Genomic DNA, 18,606 nt, shown 5'->3' on the forward strand with positions numbered 1-18,606 from the left:
TTCAAGTGACTCCTATGGCTGTAACATAACAGCATGTGCTAACCATGACTGAATGTGTGTTATGCCAGACCATGCTAGGACCTGAACATGTGCAACCTCTTCTTTGGATTCATTCTCCTCCCGTCTCTTTGAGATAAGTAATAGCATGATCTACCATTCTTTCAGACAAGGAAGCTGAAACTCAGAGAAGTTCAATAAGTTGACTCTGGCTTGCAGCTAACACATTAAAGAGCAAGAATGGAAACAAAACTCACTGCCACCTAGTTGATACTGATTCGCAGTGACCCTTTGGGACAGGGCAGAACTGCTCTGTAAGTTCCCACCACTGTCATCTTGGCTTGGGCAGAAAGCCCCATCTCTCCCTCAGCTAGCACATGGAACAGCTGCAATTCCAGCCCCGGGCTTCCTTATTTGTACTCCTGGTCTCTGCGCTCCATCTCACCATTTCTCTGTTGTCGGCCATTTGCCCGACGTAACGATGGGCTACACCTTCAGGCCATGTTTCTTTCCTGTATTTTGCATGACATTTTTTGGATGGAATTCCAAAAAATGGAGGTTTTGGTTCAAAGAATGTAAACATATTATATATTCTTAAAATATTTATTGTGGGAAATCTGTTATTTCAGGGAAATATTTTTCTAATATTTTCTATGACTCTGCCTTACTTTCAGTGTTGCCTCACTTGACCTGTGGATTGGATTCTTCATTTTTCTCACGTTAGTTTGGTTTCTAAAGGGAACTCACAAGGTTTTCTTTTGTCCTTCCAGTCTAACAAATATATATATTTTTAGCCTGTGTGTTTAATAACCTGACTGCCTGTGGTGGGCAAAGAGGGAGGTCCGTAGCAATTCTAGGTAATCAGACACACACAGGTTGTGTTTAAGAAGTTTTTAATTTTAGAATATGAGAAGGGACTTTCAAATGAAGAATGTGAGATGTTTTTTACTTATAACAAGGTTTGTTGTGACTGTGCGTATTATTTTTAAAAATCAGTAAAATGACTCAGGTGCTTAATTGTCTGTAATGCCAAAGCACCGGGACAGTTGCCCCTCCCCGGCCCCAACACTTGCCAATTTTTACCATCCGTTCTACTTCTGTTTGGCTCAGGTCTGCCTCTTTTGGTTCAAAGAACAATCGCCCGGACAATTGTCCTTCAGGAAATGGTGGGGAAAGGGAAATTCGGTGAGGTGTGGCATGGAAGATGGTGTGGAGAAGACGTGGCTGTGAAAATCTTCTCCTCCAGAGATGAAAGATCGTGGTTTCGCGAGGCAGAAATTTACCAGACTGTGATGCTGCGACATGAAAACATCCTTGGCTTCATTGCTGCCGACAACAAAGGTATATATTCCGCCTAATTGGGTCCAGCAAGGAAGTGTGTTATGCCTGCTGTCAGATGAGTGTGCATAAATGAATCTCTGTAGTGATAGGAGAGGACCCTATAAAAAGCATGTGATAAAAATAAAAAGATAATGGGACTTTTTGAAGCAAAAACATTTGGAAGACTTTGCAAAGTGTATGTCAAAGTGCACCTTTCCTGTTGTGGAGAATCGTGTGTCGTATGAACTTATGATGACTGTGGTAGTTACATGAGTTCATGTCAACTTGATGATGCATAAAGTGTAGGGGCGGTATTCAACCTGTCAATCAGGTCACCGCCTGTGGGCGTGGCCTTCTCATGAGGAAGCCCTGGGAGACCTCTTCTCTCCTCTCCTCTCCTCTCCTCTCCTCTCCTCTCCTCTCCTCTCCTCTCCTCTCCTCTCCTCTCCTCTCCTCTCCTCTCCTCTCCTCTCTCTCTCTCTCTCTCTCTCTCTCTCTCTCTCTCTCTCTCTCTCTCTCTCTCTCTCCCTCTCCCTCTCCCTCTCCCTCTCCCTCTCCCTCTCTCTGCCTTCACCCTCCTGCTGGTGGACCCTGGTTCCTGCCAGAGCCCTGGAGATGTGTCCATCATCATTGGCTCCACAAGACATCGCACCCACCAGCCTGTGTTATTTCTGCATTCTGCATCATTGCATGTGGCTGTGTAAGTCTGGAGTGGGAATTATGGACTAGTATCAGACTTACGGACTTGAGTTGGACTGGTTTGGGATGTTTATAATTAATTCTTGATATAAAACTCTTTCTTACACATAAGAGTGTCACTAAATTAATTCCTGCAGTCAAGCTGGCCTAATGCAATGATTCTCATAAATATTTGGTGACTCATATGATACCAGAACCAGCCAATCACAACTGAAGGCAAAGCTGGACCAGCCCCTAGAGAAAAAGCCTGCAACGTTAGGTTTTAATTCTTTAGTTACTGGGCGATGAATTGATCTGGAAGCATCTGCTAGGGTAGTAGGGAGACTTTGGATTCTGGGCAAAAGAGTGTCATTGCAGGTTGTAATGAATACCTGCTAACCAGCTAGGAGAAAGGTATTTCCAGTTGATCCAGGCAAAGCTCTAAATGCCAGCTGAATACTCACTCTTATTTGAACTGTGGTTTACTCTTTATAACAGGTTTCATTTCCATGACTCGGGTTTTCTATGAGCATTATCTCATTAGCTTGTGCTAAGAGTGGCAGCAGGCACGACATTTTTAGTGAATTTTTTATTCATGTTTCTTTAGGCCTCATTTATATCTTAAGGTTGAATGCTGAAACCCCCCAATAGTATTACAATTTGAGTTTCATGGAGCTGACAGAGCATTAACTTTCAGGTATTTAAATCAGTGTTCATAAAATATCTATCCTTGAGTAACCCAAATATAAATTTGTGCATTATCCGTCCTCTTTTTCTTCCACAGCTTTACTTATTTCTTTGTGTCCTCTTAAGTGTCCTTTCAAAAAAGAAATAGGGAAAAAGTGAGAAAAACTCAATCCAGCCCTTATTTACTTTTTTATAAACTTGATATTGGTAGTACACAAGAAAAATTTTGATGAGGCACACAACATAATGTTTATCCTAAAAAGGTAATGAAACAAGCTGTCTATGGTCATCGGGATCTATTCGGACTTACTTGAGGAAATCCCAATCCTGCAGTTATTTTTAGTTAGTATAAAGTTGATCATAAAGTTACTCACTAATAATAGATGGTTGGGAAAGGCTGATCATTTGCTTGTACATTTTGGCCATAATTATGTTTGCTAACGATTTGTCATTCCTGATTGGGTAGGGTCTAGGGAAAAAGAAGGAGCCCTGGTGGAGGAGTGCTCACTGTTGGGCTGAGAACTGTGAGGTCCGCAGTTGGAAACCACCAGCCGCTCCCAGGGAGAAAGATGAGGCTTTCAATGCCTGTGAACATTTAGTCTCAGAAACCCACAGTGGTGCTCTACCCCGTCCTATGGGGTCACTGTGAGTCGGCCTCCACTAGATGACAATGAGGGGGAAGTGAATAAAGGGAGATTGGCATAAAATCTTTCAAAATTGTAGCTAAATATACTTTGAAAATAATATGGACTATATGTTCAAGCTTTTCACAAAGGTGTCAAAGCTGTCGTGACTATGGCTATATGGACCATCTTGGTGTGGTTGAATTAGTCATATCATTTATTGGATTACAAAATAGCATGCTCAAAAGAGCTCAGATAATGATTTTCTTCTTCTTCTGGGTTTAATCTTTGATGTTCTTACTTTAAGAACTAGGGTGCGCCTGACCCAAGCCAGGGGATTTTTAATCACCTCATATGCATGTGAAAGTTGGACATTGAATAAGAAAGAAGGAAGAACATGGATGCATTTGAATTATAGTGCCAGTGACGAATATTGCAACACCGTGGACTGCCAAAAGAACCAAGAACTCTGTCTTGGAAGAAGTACAGCCCAAACACTCTTTAGAGGCAAAGATGGTGAGATTTTGTCTCCCTTACTTTGGACATGTCAGGAGAGACCAGTCCTTGGATCAGGGCATCATGCGTGGTAAAAGAGAGCCAATGGAAAAGAAGATGACCTTGGACAATATGGATTGACACAGTGGCTGCAACAATGGGCTCAAATTTAGGAACAATTGTGAGGATGGCTCAGGACCAGGCATTGTTTTGTTCTGTTGTACAGAGGGTTCCTTTGAGTCAGAACTGACTTGGGTATACCTAACAATAACAACAACAATAACAATAAGAGCCACCACTTTTGTGAGATCCTTACATGTCCGTAGGAGTAGGAATGATGACATGTGACATTACTTTCATCTGCACGCATGCTATCTTTTGCAAGACTTACAGTTTCATTTTTCAGTCATCTTCCTGATAGAAATGCTGACATGAGGGTAAAGATGGCCACTGCTGTCAAGTGGGAAGACAGATCTGAGGAGAATTCGTTTTGCTATGTGGTCAGTTCCTTGGTGAATGTCATCCTGCTATGTTGACCTTGGCAATTCTGGGAAACATTAATCCCACCTGGACTAAGAAACCAAGCATATGAGTAATGAGCAGCTCATCTTCATGAAGCACCTAGCAGAAAGTGTTTTTTAACAAAATATTCATTATAGGTTCCTTTCGCTGAGTGTCAGAACAAGCCAGAACTACCCTGCAGTAGGGTGCACCCGTCATTCCAAAGGCCAGCTCAAACTCTGGATACTTGAAAATATATTTAAGCTGATTAATTTTTGGATACATAAAGGAAATTATTTGAAAATATCTAGTAGTTGTGCTAGACATTGAATATACATTTTGGGGGGAAAGGATCAAATTCATCTTTGGAAAGATTAAAAGTTTTTGATAATGATAATATTTGGCCAGATTTTGTTACATTTAAAATTTTTCTTAGTATAATCTTCTCAAAGGCTCACAATAAAGTGCCACCCAACCCTGAGACAGATGCATTTCTCAGTGGTCTCTCTCATCGTGTGGTTGTATTGCCAGTAAATATGAGCCTAACACCTCCAATCTCATTGTTATTATGTCAAGACTGGCTCATAATGACACCCTATGGGTTTATGAGACTGTAAGTGTTTATGGGAGTGGAAAGCCCAGTCTTTCTCCCACAGAGTTGCTGGTGATTTTGAACTGCTGACCATGTGAATCACAGCTCAAAGTGTAACCACTACCCAACCAGGGCTCCAGTAGATATTGGTACTGAGAAGATTAAAATGGAATTATTTCATAGCTAGAATCATTGCTTCATGGGTACAAATGCCACCAAAGCTATTACGGGTGCAATATAGTAACAAAGAGTCCGGGTGGCTCAGCATTTAGCTGAGGGACTGGCAGCGTGAGGCCAGCCCCTGCTATATCACTGCCTGCCGATCGGCTCCTGTCAAGTTTCTTCTTGGAAACCTTTGGGGGCAGCTCTGCCTTGTCCCATGGGGTTCCTATGAGTGAGAGTCAACTTGATGTCATACAACAATATCAATAACAATATATCAACATCTTTAAGAATTCTGAGTTTTTTTGGATGTTGTTGTTGACTTTGATTTATTTTTTAAAACTTTTTATCACAATTTGGGTGAAGGTTTACCCAGAAGGTCCTGAGCACATCCTAACTTGAATTGCTAAGATGATCACTAAATGAATTCACGTTGCTTTGTCACAACACACAGTCACTGCAATCACTGGTACTTGTTTCGTTGTCCTATATTAACAGCAATAAAATGAGTTCTCTCCCTAATTTGGCAGCAGAAATGGGTAATGGTCACAGAGCACGATCAATGCAATCAATGCCATTGAACTGAACCTGTAAAAACGTTGAACCAGCAAACGGTTTAGTCATATTTTTCCACAATAATTTGTTTCCCCTGACAGATAATGGAACTTGGACCCAACTTTGGCTTGTGTCAGAATATCACGAACAGGGGTCTTTGTATGACTATTTGAACCGCAACATCGTGACCGTGACTGGGATGATTAAGCTGGCACTTTCAGTAGCTAGCGGGCTGGCTCACCTTCATATGGAGATTCTTGGTACACAAGGTATTTATTCTCTTCTAATTTTTTTTTCTCCTTGAGTATGTGAATAAAAACATGATGTATTTTGGGGTTTGAGTCTTTCTTAGTTTATTATAACTAATTATCAATTTAGAGAAACACAAAAGTTACTTTACAAAGCTGAAAGTTTTGTCATGATTTGGTTAGTTCTTGCCATGGGGTGCCTCCGATTATTTACAGCTTTATCTTTGCCATTTGGCTTACCTGTCTAGGGAGTCTCACTGGGATGGTAAATCATGGTCAGAGGATCCAATGATGTAAATGTTTATCCTTGATGAATAAAAATAAATGGAAAGAAAAAACTATGCACCATGTACTTGGAAGCTGTATAAGAGCTAATCACTTTTCTGTTTATTGTGTTAATATCAAATTTTAGTAGAAGCAATTGTTCCAAGTTGTCACTAACTCTTAAAAAATATTGAAAATCTCTCCAAAATATTTTTGTGTATAAAGATCATATCTATCCATTAATATTTGCTATATTAGAAATAAAAATGAAAAACATTTAAAATTAATAACCACAGTATACTAAATAAACACCAATCTAGTTTTCTTAGTATTGTATTTTATAATGCAAACAATTTAATGAAAATAACAATTTTCTTCTATAGTTTTATAAATCTCATTTACGTCTGGATTTTTATATCTTCTAGATTGAGTTTTTTTCCTAATATTTTGTTTTGGTTGAAATATATGAAGAATAGCTGACGCAGATATGTAGTTGGGAAAGGGTTTCAAAGAACCCCTCTTTGAGTCATAGTTAAGAATCCCTGGTCTGAAGTAGCAGAGGTTTGAAGTGGTAATTCTTTATCCATTCATCAGAAAATGTTTATTAATGCTCACCACATGCCACAGAGAACGTACTCTGTCTTGGAGGTGTGGTGATGAACAAGACAAAGTCACTGTCCTTAGGCAGCTTACATACAGTCTATTTGGGAGCAGCATATAATACATACACACATACATGAGATAATTTAGATCGTGAAAGCCACGATGAAGAAAGTAAAATGGAATATGATAATGGAGATGAGGTGGACTGTCAGGGAAGAGTTTTAGGAGGAGGTGATATTTATCTTAAAGAGATTTGATATTCAATAAAAAGCATGAATATTATTTCCTTATGTTTCACAGGCAAGCCTGCTATTGCTCATCGAGACATAAAATCAAAAAATATCTTAGTGAAAAAATGTGAAACTTGTGCCATAGCTGACTTAGGGTTGGCTGTGAGGCATGATTCAGTACTGAACACCATTGACATACCTCAGAATCCTAAAGTGGGAACCAAGAGGTAAGATGAATTACTTCAGTAATGTATAAGGCTTCTGCTTGCCTTCAGGCCAAGTCTCACTTGTGGGGACCCCATGTGTGTCACAGTAGAATTGGGCTTCTTAGCGTTTTCAATGGCAAACTCTTTGAAAGTAGATAACCAAGCCTTTCTTCTGAGAAAAGAGTGGACTTGAAGTTTTAACCTTTTTGTTAGCAGATAAGCACATTAACTGTTGCACCAACCAGGAACTGTGTATAATATGTAGAACTTTCAAATAAGCATGGATTCCTGGGATATTGTATAGAGGGGTTGGATCAGAATGGCAAATCATTAGGTCGAAGAAAGTTAGAAGTTTCTACAGGTCCTCAAGAAATTAGTGACCACAGCGGTTATAAAACAAGGATGAATCAAACATCAAAGAACTAAAAATGGTACCAGTGGGTGCCCACCTTTCTGACATGATCACTGAAGACAAACATGTGCATAAGCAATTGTGGTGAAGAAAGCTAATGGTGCCCGGCTATCAAAAGATATAGCATTGGGGGTCTTAAAGGCTTACAGATAAACAATCGGCCATCTAGCTGAGAAGCATCAAAGCCCACATGGAAAAAAAAACAAAAACACCAGCCTTTCTGACCACAAGGTGTAGAAGGGACCAGTTATCAGACATCAAAGAACTAAAAATCATATCAATGGGTGCCCACCTTCCTGATACTATCAATGAAGACAAACGTGTGCATAAGCAAATGTGGTGAAGAAAGCTGATGGTTCCTGGTTATCAAAAGATATAGATAGCATCTGAGGTCTTGGAGGCTCAAAGATAACCAAGTGGACATCTAGTTCAGAAGCAACAAAGCCCACATGGAAGAAACACACCAGACTGTATGACCATGAGCTGTCAAAGGGATCAGGTATCAAGCATCAAGGAACAAAAAACCATATCATTGCAGATGTGTAGTGCAGAGTGGAGACTTAAAACCCATCGGTAATGGGTGAGTGCAGAGTGGAGACTCAAAGCCCATCGGCAGCCAACCGGACACCCCCTTACTGAAGGGTTGTGAGGAGGAAATGAACCAGTCAGGGTGCAAGGTAGCAACGAAGAAACATAACTTTCCTCTAGTTCTTAAATACTTCCTCCCCCACTCTCATGATCCCAATTCTACCTTACAAATCTGGCTAGACCAGGGGGTGTCCATTGGTACAGACAGCAACTGGAAACACAGGGATCCAGGGCAGATGACTCCTCCAGAACCAGTAGTGAGAGTGGCGATGCCTGGAGGATGGAGGGAATGTGAGGTAGAAAGGGGGAACAGATTACAAGAATCTATGTATAGTCTCCTCCCTGGGGGATGGACAGCAGAGAAGAGGGCCGGGGGAGATGTGAGACAGTGTAACATATGACAAAATAATAACAAATTATGAATTTTGAAGGGTTCATGAGGGAGGGGGAAAACAAGCAGCTGATATTAAGGGCTCAAGTGGAAGGCAAATGTTTTGAGAATGATGATGGCAACAAATGTACATATGCACTTGACAGAATGGATGTATGTATGGATTGTGATAAGAATTGTACAAACCCCCAATACAATGATTAAAAAAAAACAAGGAGGAATGTGGCATTTTGACTGTGTAGAATGGTGGAAGAAATGGTACTATGGATGGATGGATGGATAGATGGATGGATGGATGGATGGATGGATGGATGGATGGATGGATAGATAGATAGGGTTATAGAGTGAGAAGGAATACAACAGCTAATAGGTCCACACAACACGAATCTCTGAAAATCAAGAACGAGCATAATTGAAGCTGAGCATATCACACAAGGATGAGGTTAGGCGGCCCACCAGTAGTGGTATTTTTGATAGGCTTATAGTTGATGTTATGGCTAGCTTGTGGGCTGGCCTTTTTTCCTTTTATTTGAGGTTTTATTTTAAAATGTCTTCCTTTTGCTTGAGACTCTGTGCTACTCTTGGTGTAGTGCCTGGGTTCGTGAAACAACCCAACCCAGTGTTTTGGGAGATCGTAAAGGCCTTTGAGAGAACAGAATTTCTTAGCTGCTATAAATGACCTCCGTATTTGAGATTTCAGGACAGTCCTACGAGCTTTCCTCTTGTTCCAAAGGGGACACCCCCTGCCCCGCCCCAGGCACACTTCAGGGGAGGTTGTTGAGAAGGTGGAGTCCAAAGGGACCTCACTTGCCTTGCTGGATAAACAAAGCCTGATTTGCCATCAGACTCTCCTCACATGAGGGACAGCCAGTTGACCAAGCCTGGGTGGCCGATTGCCCCAGAGGTTCTAAAATAGAAAAGGGCCTAGAGATCGTGTAGAGTCAAGGATTGAATAATCTGGAAATTCCTTACAGTCTCCTAGGTGAGCTAGCCTCAGTCAGGTGTCAGGAGCTGTTGACTTTTATTGAATACCGTCCAAATGAGGCTGTGGTTTTCTTAAAGCTCTCGGATAATGACATTGTCTCTCAGAGATGTGGTCTGAGGAATGTAGCCAAGCACCTTGCTGGAGTCCTAGACGCAACACCTTGGTGGAAACGCACTCTGTCCATAGAGAGAGGTCTCTGCTTGGGGCTGCTTAGCACAGTGTGGAGGTTTCACTTCAAAGGCTTGCAAGTCGTTCACTGAACTTTCTTCTGAGGTGCCTCTGGATGTTGTTTGGTCCATTTTACATTTTTTTCTACATGTAATATTTTCTGCTTTCTTTTTGATTGAGTCTTTTCTGTTTTACCTTATTAGTATTGTTCATTATTTTTGGTTATTTAAAAAATGTCTTTTCTGTATATGAAATCCAGGCTAGGTAAACCTATAGAGACAGTAACTGGATGAACAGCTCCTTAGGTGCACAGCAGAGGAGGAGGTTGGGGGAGATTGGGAGCTAATCATGGTGAGCATCAGATGGACGAACATGTTCTAAAATTGATTGTGGTGATGGCTGTACTCTTCTTGATAGGATTGAACTATCGAATCATATGATTTGTGAATTATATGCCAATGAAACCTTTTTTTAAGTGTACAATGTGAATAAAATTTTAATTGATGGGAAAGTTAAGAACCATTATCAAATTTTATTATCATGCCTCAGGTTTACGTGTAAAATTGATGTAAGCTATCTAAATTTGTATCTTGCATCGGGCAGTATTAAAATCGTGTATTTACCGAAGTCATACACAAAAGCTGAAATCTACCGTTTTTGTAGGTACATGGCTCCTGAAGTGCTCGATGGGACCATAAATGTGAATATATTTGAGTCCTTCAAACGTGCTGACATTTACTCCATCGGTCTGGTTTATTGGGAAATAGCCCGTAGGTGCTCAGTTGGAGGTACGGCTTGTAAGACTTTGAGTGTGTTTCTGTTTTCCTTCCCATGATGCTCTACATCAGTGGTCCTCAACTTGTGGGTTGCAACCCCTTTGGGGGTTGAATGACCCTTTCACAGGGGTCGCAAGATTCATAGCAGTAGCAATATTACAGTCATGAAGTAGCAACAAAAATAAGTTTATGGTTGGGGGTCACCACAAGATGAGGGATTGTATGAAAGGGTCACGGCATTAGGAAGGTTGAGAACCACTGATCTAAATACAAGATGTGATTTCCTGAAATGTTCTTCTAAGCAGCATATTATCTTCTTTCTAAGTAGTTAGGAAAGTAACTTTGGATGCTGTTTTCCCAACAGTGACAGCAGAGCCTACAGCAAGTGCTGGGTGTTTTATCATGTGACCAACCAGATCTTGGGGCAGGGGCGGAGGATGCACGTCTGATGATGATTCTGCTTCCTATAGGGAAACTTTAAGGACCACTAAAGCACCATCTTATCTGAATTTGTATGCAGTTCATTGTCTTCCCACCGAAACCCGAACAAGTTATATTTGCTCCCAAGACCAGAACTATTGACGCTTTGTTTCTTAGACTTCCTTTTGAATTCCTTCTATCCCCCTGGTCCTGGTGACTGATTACATGTTGGGCTGCTAACCACAAGGTCAGCAGTTTTCAATGACCAGTGGCTGTAAGAGAGCAAGATGAGGCTTTCTACTCCCATTACAGTTCTCCCTTGTCCTATAGGATCTCACGGGTTAGGGTTTTAGAAGGAGCATACAGTCTCATCTTTCTCCCACAGAGGGGTTTGAACCTCAGACTTTGAAGTTAGCAGTCTAACCCCTAACCCACAGCATTACCAGGGCTCCAAAAGGGCTGTAGTTAAAGAAAATAACTTTGGAGGGGATTTCTTGGAATCCAGTTAATCTTTGGCTAAGTCAAGTCAAGTCTTTGACCTTGTATTTGAGACCATTTTAACATTACCTTCTCTATTGAACAGCTCATTTTCAACCACCTTTGGCTGCTTTTCAGGAACCTTCTCAGGTGCAATCATTCTAAAATCCAAAGATAAGGAAGTCAGCTCCTAAAAAAATTAGGCATTATTTTGAAATGAATGATGAGCCTGTACGTAAATTCAGATTCTACCTATTCAACTGAATGCTTTCTATATCCTTTGCTTTATAATAATACACTGTTTTAATAAACCTGGCTTTCCATCTCCCTTGGGTACCACTGTGCCTAGAGATTTTCATTGATATTATTTTGAAATGGTCATCTTTGCTTATTAAGCATGAGATGCAATTTATTGTGCATATTTCACGCAGGAATTGTAGAAGACTACCAGTTGCCTTATTATGACTTGGTGCCTTCAGATCCCTCACTAGAGGAAATGAAAACAGTCGTCTGTGAGCAGAAGCTTCGACCCAATATCCCGAACCAATGGCAGAGCTGTGAAGTAAGCCTGCACTTCTCTTATGCACGTTCTTGGTTTTTGATTATGCATCTAGGAATACTTTTTAAATACCACAGCCTTCGTCTCAGTCTAGGGATCTCGTTCAGTACATATATGTAGGTATGCATTCTTTTATGTCTTTAGAAAGTTTACATAGTGCTAGAATGTGTGGGCAGTATCAAACCAAACATGAAAAACTTAATGATTTACCACAGCAAGATTTTATTTCTTCCTATAAATAGTGTTCTGGTGGCCAACTAGCTAACTGCCAGGTGACCAGCAAATGTGGGTACCCAAGCGTATTCAATGAGCACTCAAAGTCTGTGCTACACAAAATGTTACAATTTTAACCACCCTTACAATCAGTACAATCAGTGCAATAGGTAAGTCCTGGGCTATTTGACCCCAATGTTTGCAGTTCTAACCTACCCAGCGGCTCTACCCAGCAGCTGTAACTCAGTCACTGTAAGAATTTCAGTCAAGAAACCCCTACGGGGAAGTTCTACTCTGTGACATCGGGTTGCTATTGAGTTGGAATCAACCTAAGAGCATCACCACCAACATAGTCAATACATTGTTCCTGTCTTGAAACTTCTGAAATGGAAGCTTATTCTCTGCATTGGGAAGCTCCTTGAGGGCAGGAACCATGGCTATTGAATTGCTCACTGTCAGCAGCTCAATAGAAAAAATTGAAAAACCAAATTCCCTGCCACTGAGCAAATTCTAACTCATAGCAACCCTAAAGGACAGCGCAGGACTGCCGCTGTAGGTTTCTGAGACTTCACCTTCTTACTGGTGTAGAAACTCTGAACTTTCTCCCACAGAGTGACTGGGGTTTGAACTGTTGATCTTGAAGTTAGTAGCACAACCTGTAACCTACAATGCTACCAGAGCTTCTCACAGCCCGAGTAACCCATTATGTGGCTAAAAAAAAAAAAAAACCAAAAGAAGCAGTTGCCTCACTTCTGATTCATGGGGAGCAGGACTGTACTTCATAAGGTTTTCAATGAATGATTCTTCCGAAGTAGATTGACAGGATTTCCTTCTGGATCCATTGGAACTGAAACCTTTTAATTAGCAATGAACGTGCTAACCATACACGCCACACACAGATTAAATAGTTGCTAGAGGACTTTCTCCGCCTTGCATGGAAATAGATATTTTTAGCTCTCGCAAGGAGAAAGAAGGAATGATGAGGGAGAAGGAAAGATTCTAACCATACAACCAGTTCTAGAACGTTTCTAATGCTATACTCTCCCCTATTGCCTTTCATTTTCAACCATATTTAATTATAGTGTTTGAAGTCTCTTTAAATGGCTTCTTTTCGCTTGAATTTGTCATAGAAATTATTTTTGTACAGTTACTTTTTTGGTTACTTCATGTCTCACTTAACTCTATTTAAGACAAAATTTGTGCCTTCATTTGTTTATGATTTTTATGCTTAAAAGGAATCCTAATTGTGTAGTGGTTAAAGTGCTTGGCTGCTAACCAAAAAGTCAGGGATTCAAACTCAGCATCCACTCTGCAGACAAAGATGTGGCAGAATCCTATGGGATAGTACTACTATTTCCTATAGGGTCACTATGAGTCAGTGTAGACTCAATGACAATGGGTATAGAGAACTCATGTACATAATTTTTGAGAAGCAGAATTAAGTTTTTCAACCAAAAATATATGAAATTGGGATGCTTCTAATCTTAATAATGTCATGGATATAAAAGAATATGCAACATATATGAAAGCCTTATGGTATAACAATAGCATAAAATTAGCAAATATACTCTCAAATTGAAAAATAAAATATTTCTGATACTTCACAGAAATTCACACTTCTTTGTAAAGTTACTATTGCACTTATTACTGCCGTGAATTTCTTTTTATAGTTCTGACACACACACACACACAGAAACATCTTCTGAAAATATATTGTCTACTTTTTGTATTTGTGAAACTCATTGAATCTTATTCTCCAATTTTTTTCATTCTCCATTATGTATATATTTCTATTGTCTATTTTTCACACTGTTTTACATTTCATTGCATGGATTTAACACAATTTCTATCCACTCCACTGTCGATGGTTGGGTGTGATTTTTTTAAATACAATACCGCTACACATCGATGTAGAAAAGATACTCCAGAGTATAACACTAGAGCTGTTCGTTGGTTTGTTTTCCAGATGTCCGTATAGCCAAGGACTTCTAACGTTAACGAAAGCTCTTAGATTGGTCTTAATGCTTCCCTATCCTCCCTGTGATCATGCAGAGGACTTCACTTGTGGTGTTGCCTGAAAGTTAGGATAGTGAGTCGGCTGCTCTTGTTTGTTAAAACTTTTAATATTTAACTTTTGAAGAATATATCTGCTACAGCTTTTCTTTTACATGGAGAAACTTTAAGTGATTGAAGTAAAAGTTGATGCCGGCTTATTGAAAGTTTCCCCCTTATCTAGGAGGCAATAATCTACTTGAATCACTTGTTTACTGTGGGCAATTGCATTGACATTTTCTGAAGATAAACTTTCATGCATTCTTAGTATAGCCTCAATATAGATAGTTTATTTGTGATCTATGTTGTACATAGCTGATGTATGCAATGTTGGTCAATTTTTGTCTAGCAGTACTACTTTATTATTTTTCTTCTTTCCTCCTGTATCACTATCATTTGTACCTCTCAGTAATTCCCCTCAAATATATTTCAGTTGATCAAACATGACCAGGAATGCTACACCCTGCACACTGCCAAGTTTAGAACCCTTGAAATTCCCCTGTCCTTGGGGGTATTGACGCACCACTCCCTGCCCATGACCTTCTGCCCTCCCCGCCCCCCAGTTGCCAGTGCCCCGGATGTCTCCTTGGGGATGTGGGGCTGGGCTACTGATCCGGCTCATCCTCTACAGATAGGCACCAAGAGGGAAAAAAACCAAAAGTACTACTTTATTTTGAGAGAATTGCACATATTAGACACCAGCATTATTTATACCGTAATTCTTTGTTTAGATTTAGCCATATGTTTTATATTTTGTTCAACATTCCTTTAAGTTTTTCAAAACTTGCTTCTTAGATAATTTTCTGAAATTTTGACTTCTTTTAGAAATAATTTGTTCTCTTTTAAATGAGGGCCTAAAGAAGTCCTGATGGCACAGTCGGCTGCATATTGGGCTGCTAACCACAAGGTTAGCTGTTTGAAACCAGCAGCCCCTCCACAGGAGAAAGATGAGGCTTTCCTGTAAAGAGTTACAGTCTGAGAAAGCCGAGGGACAGTTCTCTGTCTGTAGAGACACTACGAGTCGGAATCGACTCTGTGGGATGACTGAGTGGCGGACTGTAAGTTCTATTACTTTTTGAATGTCTGGACATGTCATTAGTTTTTCCTCCACTCTTTAACAAAAAGTTCATTTGGACATACACATTATTTTAATAGTTATATGCTCTGACCACTTTAAAGTTATTATTCCAATATCTTCTGGTGTCGAATGTTGAGAATTCAGTTGGTAATCAAATTCTTGTTTCTTTTCTTTTTTTTTTTTGCTACTTAAAAATATCTCCTCTGTCTTTGAAGCCTCTTTGGTGCTTTCCTCATGTCTCTGTCTGTCTTTGATGTTCTCCATGATGTCTTTAATTTAGATGTCTAAATTTTGGGGGAATTTTTTCTTAATTTGAGGATTTTTGACCTTCTTAATGTCTGAAAACTCCTTTAAATAATTCCTGCTCTTGCCATTTCTAGTATCCATGATTAGAAAACTCATTATATGCATGGTAAAAATTTAAAAAATAATGTAACTTTTCTTTTATGATCTCATATTTGTATAGTTGTGTTTTTATGCTAGACATTTCTCAGATTTGCTTTCCAGGTCATTATGCTGAATTTTTAATTCAGAATTTTGATATTATGTATTTTGAAAATTATTTTTATTTTGTGATAGTTTAGGGATGGTGAAATTAACAAAGCTTAGCAGACATCTGATCAAATGTCAGCATTCTCAAATGAAGACACAGGGTATTTCTAAGCCTCCCTGGGTCTCTGTGCTTTTTAGGTCCCTTCCTTAGAAGATTTAAAGCAGCGGTTCTCAATCTGTGGTTTGCCACCCCTCTGAGGGTAGCGCCACCCTTTCACAGGGGTCACCCAATTCATAACAGTAACAAAGCTACTGTTATGAAGTAACAACAAAAATAATCTTACGGTTGGGGGTCACCACCACATGAGGCACTGTATTCAAGGGTTACAACATTAGAAAGGTTGAGAACCGCTGATTTAAAAAATAGCTATTATACCAAATGAGCAGAGTGACATTTTAATTAAGGATTCTTCAGTGTGTTTTGACTGATTTCTTTATTTATATATAAATTATTTATTGGGGGCTCTTACAGCTCTTATAGCAATCCACACATCAACTGTATTAAGTACACTTTGTACATATGTTGTCATCATCATTTTCAAAACATTTTCTTTCAACTTGAGCCCTTGGTATCAGTTCCTCGTTGTTCCCCTCCTTCCTCTGCCCACCCCCCCTGGGGAAATCCTTGATGGATTATGAATTATTATTATTTTCATATCTTATACTGTCCGCTGTCTCCCTTCACCCCTATTTCTGTTATTTGTCTCCTGTGGGGAGGATTACATGTTGATCATTGTGATTGGTCCTCCCTTTCTCCCCTTACCCCTCTTACTTTCCCACCCCCCCTCATTGTATTCCTACTCCCATTACTTTTCCTGAGGGGCTTGTCTGTCCTCGACTCTGTGTGTCAAGAGCTCATATCTGTACAATTGTACATATTTGAGTCTAGCTGGATTTGTAAGGTAGAACTGGGGTCACACTAGTGTGTGGGGGAAAGTATTAAAGAACTAGAGGAATATTATGTGTTTCATTGGTGTTATACTGCACCCTGGCTGACTGGTCCCTTCCTTGTAGCTGTTCTGTGAGAGGATGTCCAATTGTCTAGAGGTGGGATTTGGGTCTCCACTCCAACCCTCTGCATTTGGAATGATATGATCGTTTGTTTTGAATCGCCTGATACTTGCTCCCATTAACACCTCATGATCACAGAGGCTGGTGTGCTTCTTCCATGTGGGCTTTGTTGCTTCCCTGTTAGATGGCTGCTTGTTTAGCTTTAAACCTTCAAGGCCCCAGATGCTATATCTTGTAATAGCCAGCCACCATCAGCTTTCTGCACCAAATTTGCTTATGCACCCATTTTTGCCAAATGATTAAAAATAATAATTTTATTGGGAACTTGTACGGTTCTTATCACAATCCATCCATCCACTGTGTCAAGCATATTTGTATATTTGTTGCAAAACCATCATTTTCAAAGCATTTTCTTTCTCTTGAGCCCTTGATATCAGCTCATTTTACCCCTCCCCATCTTTCCTTAACCCTTGATAATTTATAAATTATTTTTTTTCATATCTTAAACCAACTGCTGTCTCCTTTTACCCAAAGTTTTTCTGTTGTCCCTCCCTCTGGAAGGGGGTTATATGCCGATCCTTATGATTGATCCCCCTTTACTCCCCCCACCTTCCCCCACTCGTCCTGATATCTCTATTCTCATTATTGCCCCTGGGGGTTTATCTGTCCTGGATTCCCTGTCTTGCGATGTCTTATCTGCACCCATGTACATGCTCTGGTCTAGCTGGATTTGTAAAGTAGAATTGGGGTCATGATAGTGGGGGTGGGGGTGGGGGAGGAAGTGTTAAAGAACTAGAGGAAAGTTGTATGATTTGTTGGTATTGTATTGCACCATGACTGGCTCATCTCTTCCTCATGACCTTTCTGTAAGGGGATGTTTGACAGAATTTTTTAAAGGTAATTTTTTAAACCTAATTTTATTTCTCATGTGGTTTTTGGTTTACTATTTCTGGCCAAAAATTTGATGTATTTTGCTGCTGTTGAGAATATTCACTGGACAACACTAATTCCCCAGTTTCAACATGTCCAATTAGGCGACCCTGATTCCATTCTACAAAGTGTGGGACCCTCTTTACCCCCCTTTTCTAAGTTGTTCCTCCCCCATCAGTGTATACTCACTGCCCCTAAATTTCCTGTCGACTCTCTGGAGTTGTTGCTGTCAGTTTGGCACCCCGTAGAAAGATCTGAGAAAGAGCGCCATAATCCAGGCAGGCATTCTTTATGAGTTAAGCTAAACCATTGTTTGGGCTTATTATTTCTTATCAAAGGTTGGCACTATTACTGACTTTGTGGTTTTGCTTCATGTGTGTGGTTTTGTGTGAGTAGCTAAGATCTGTGATCTCTTTCCTTTTCTCAAAGGCACTCCGTGTCATGGGGAGAATAATGCGGGAATGTTGGTATGCCAATGGGGCGGCTCGCCTAACTGCCCTCCGTATTAAGAAGACGATTTCTCAACTTTGCATCAAGGACGACTGGAAAGCCTCGTACTGAAAGTGTTCCAAAGGACTCGCTCACAGCTGTCATTCCCATTGTCCCTTCTCATGTGAATATTTTGCCTTTTTATTTTTTGTTCTACCTCAGAGGTCATTCAGTACAGTATTTAAGTGTCCAAAGGCAGCATGAACACCTAACTCTAAAGTTAAACATGCGTTGATCTTATCTAATCCCCATGTTATCTTTAAGCTTATTTTAAAAATCGACACAACAGCTCATTCTTTTCTTTTATAAGAAAGAAAGCTATCATGAAGGAAAAATGGTAAAAT

The 18,606-nt window shown here is 40.1% G+C and overlaps 1 protein-coding gene across 1 annotated transcript in view; it reads left to right on the top strand.

Annotated features, from left to right (window-relative positions):
• Nucleotides 1-18,334, top strand: part of ACVR1C (activin A receptor type 1C) — a 58,292-nt gene extending 39,958 nt beyond the window's left edge. Inside the window, exons 3-8 of the mRNA XM_075529137.1 lie at nucleotides 1,108-1,338; nucleotides 5,712-5,879; nucleotides 7,026-7,182; nucleotides 10,369-10,493; nucleotides 11,810-11,940; nucleotides 18,203-18,334. Coding sequence (XP_075385252.1) covers nucleotides 1,108-1,338; nucleotides 5,712-5,879; nucleotides 7,026-7,182; nucleotides 10,369-10,493; nucleotides 11,810-11,940; nucleotides 18,203-18,334 — 944 coding nt within the window. The remainder of the gene's footprint in view (nucleotides 1-1,107; nucleotides 1,339-5,711; nucleotides 5,880-7,025; nucleotides 7,183-10,368; nucleotides 10,494-11,809; nucleotides 11,941-18,202) is intronic.
• The last annotated feature ends 272 nt before the right edge of the window (nucleotides 18,335-18,606 follow it).

This window comes from Tenrec ecaudatus, chromosome 13, assembly GCF_050624435.1.
Source record: "Tenrec ecaudatus isolate mTenEca1 chromosome 13, mTenEca1.hap1, whole genome shotgun sequence".
NCBI classification, from domain to species: Eukaryota; Metazoa; Chordata; class Mammalia; order Afrosoricida; family Tenrecidae; genus Tenrec; species Tenrec ecaudatus.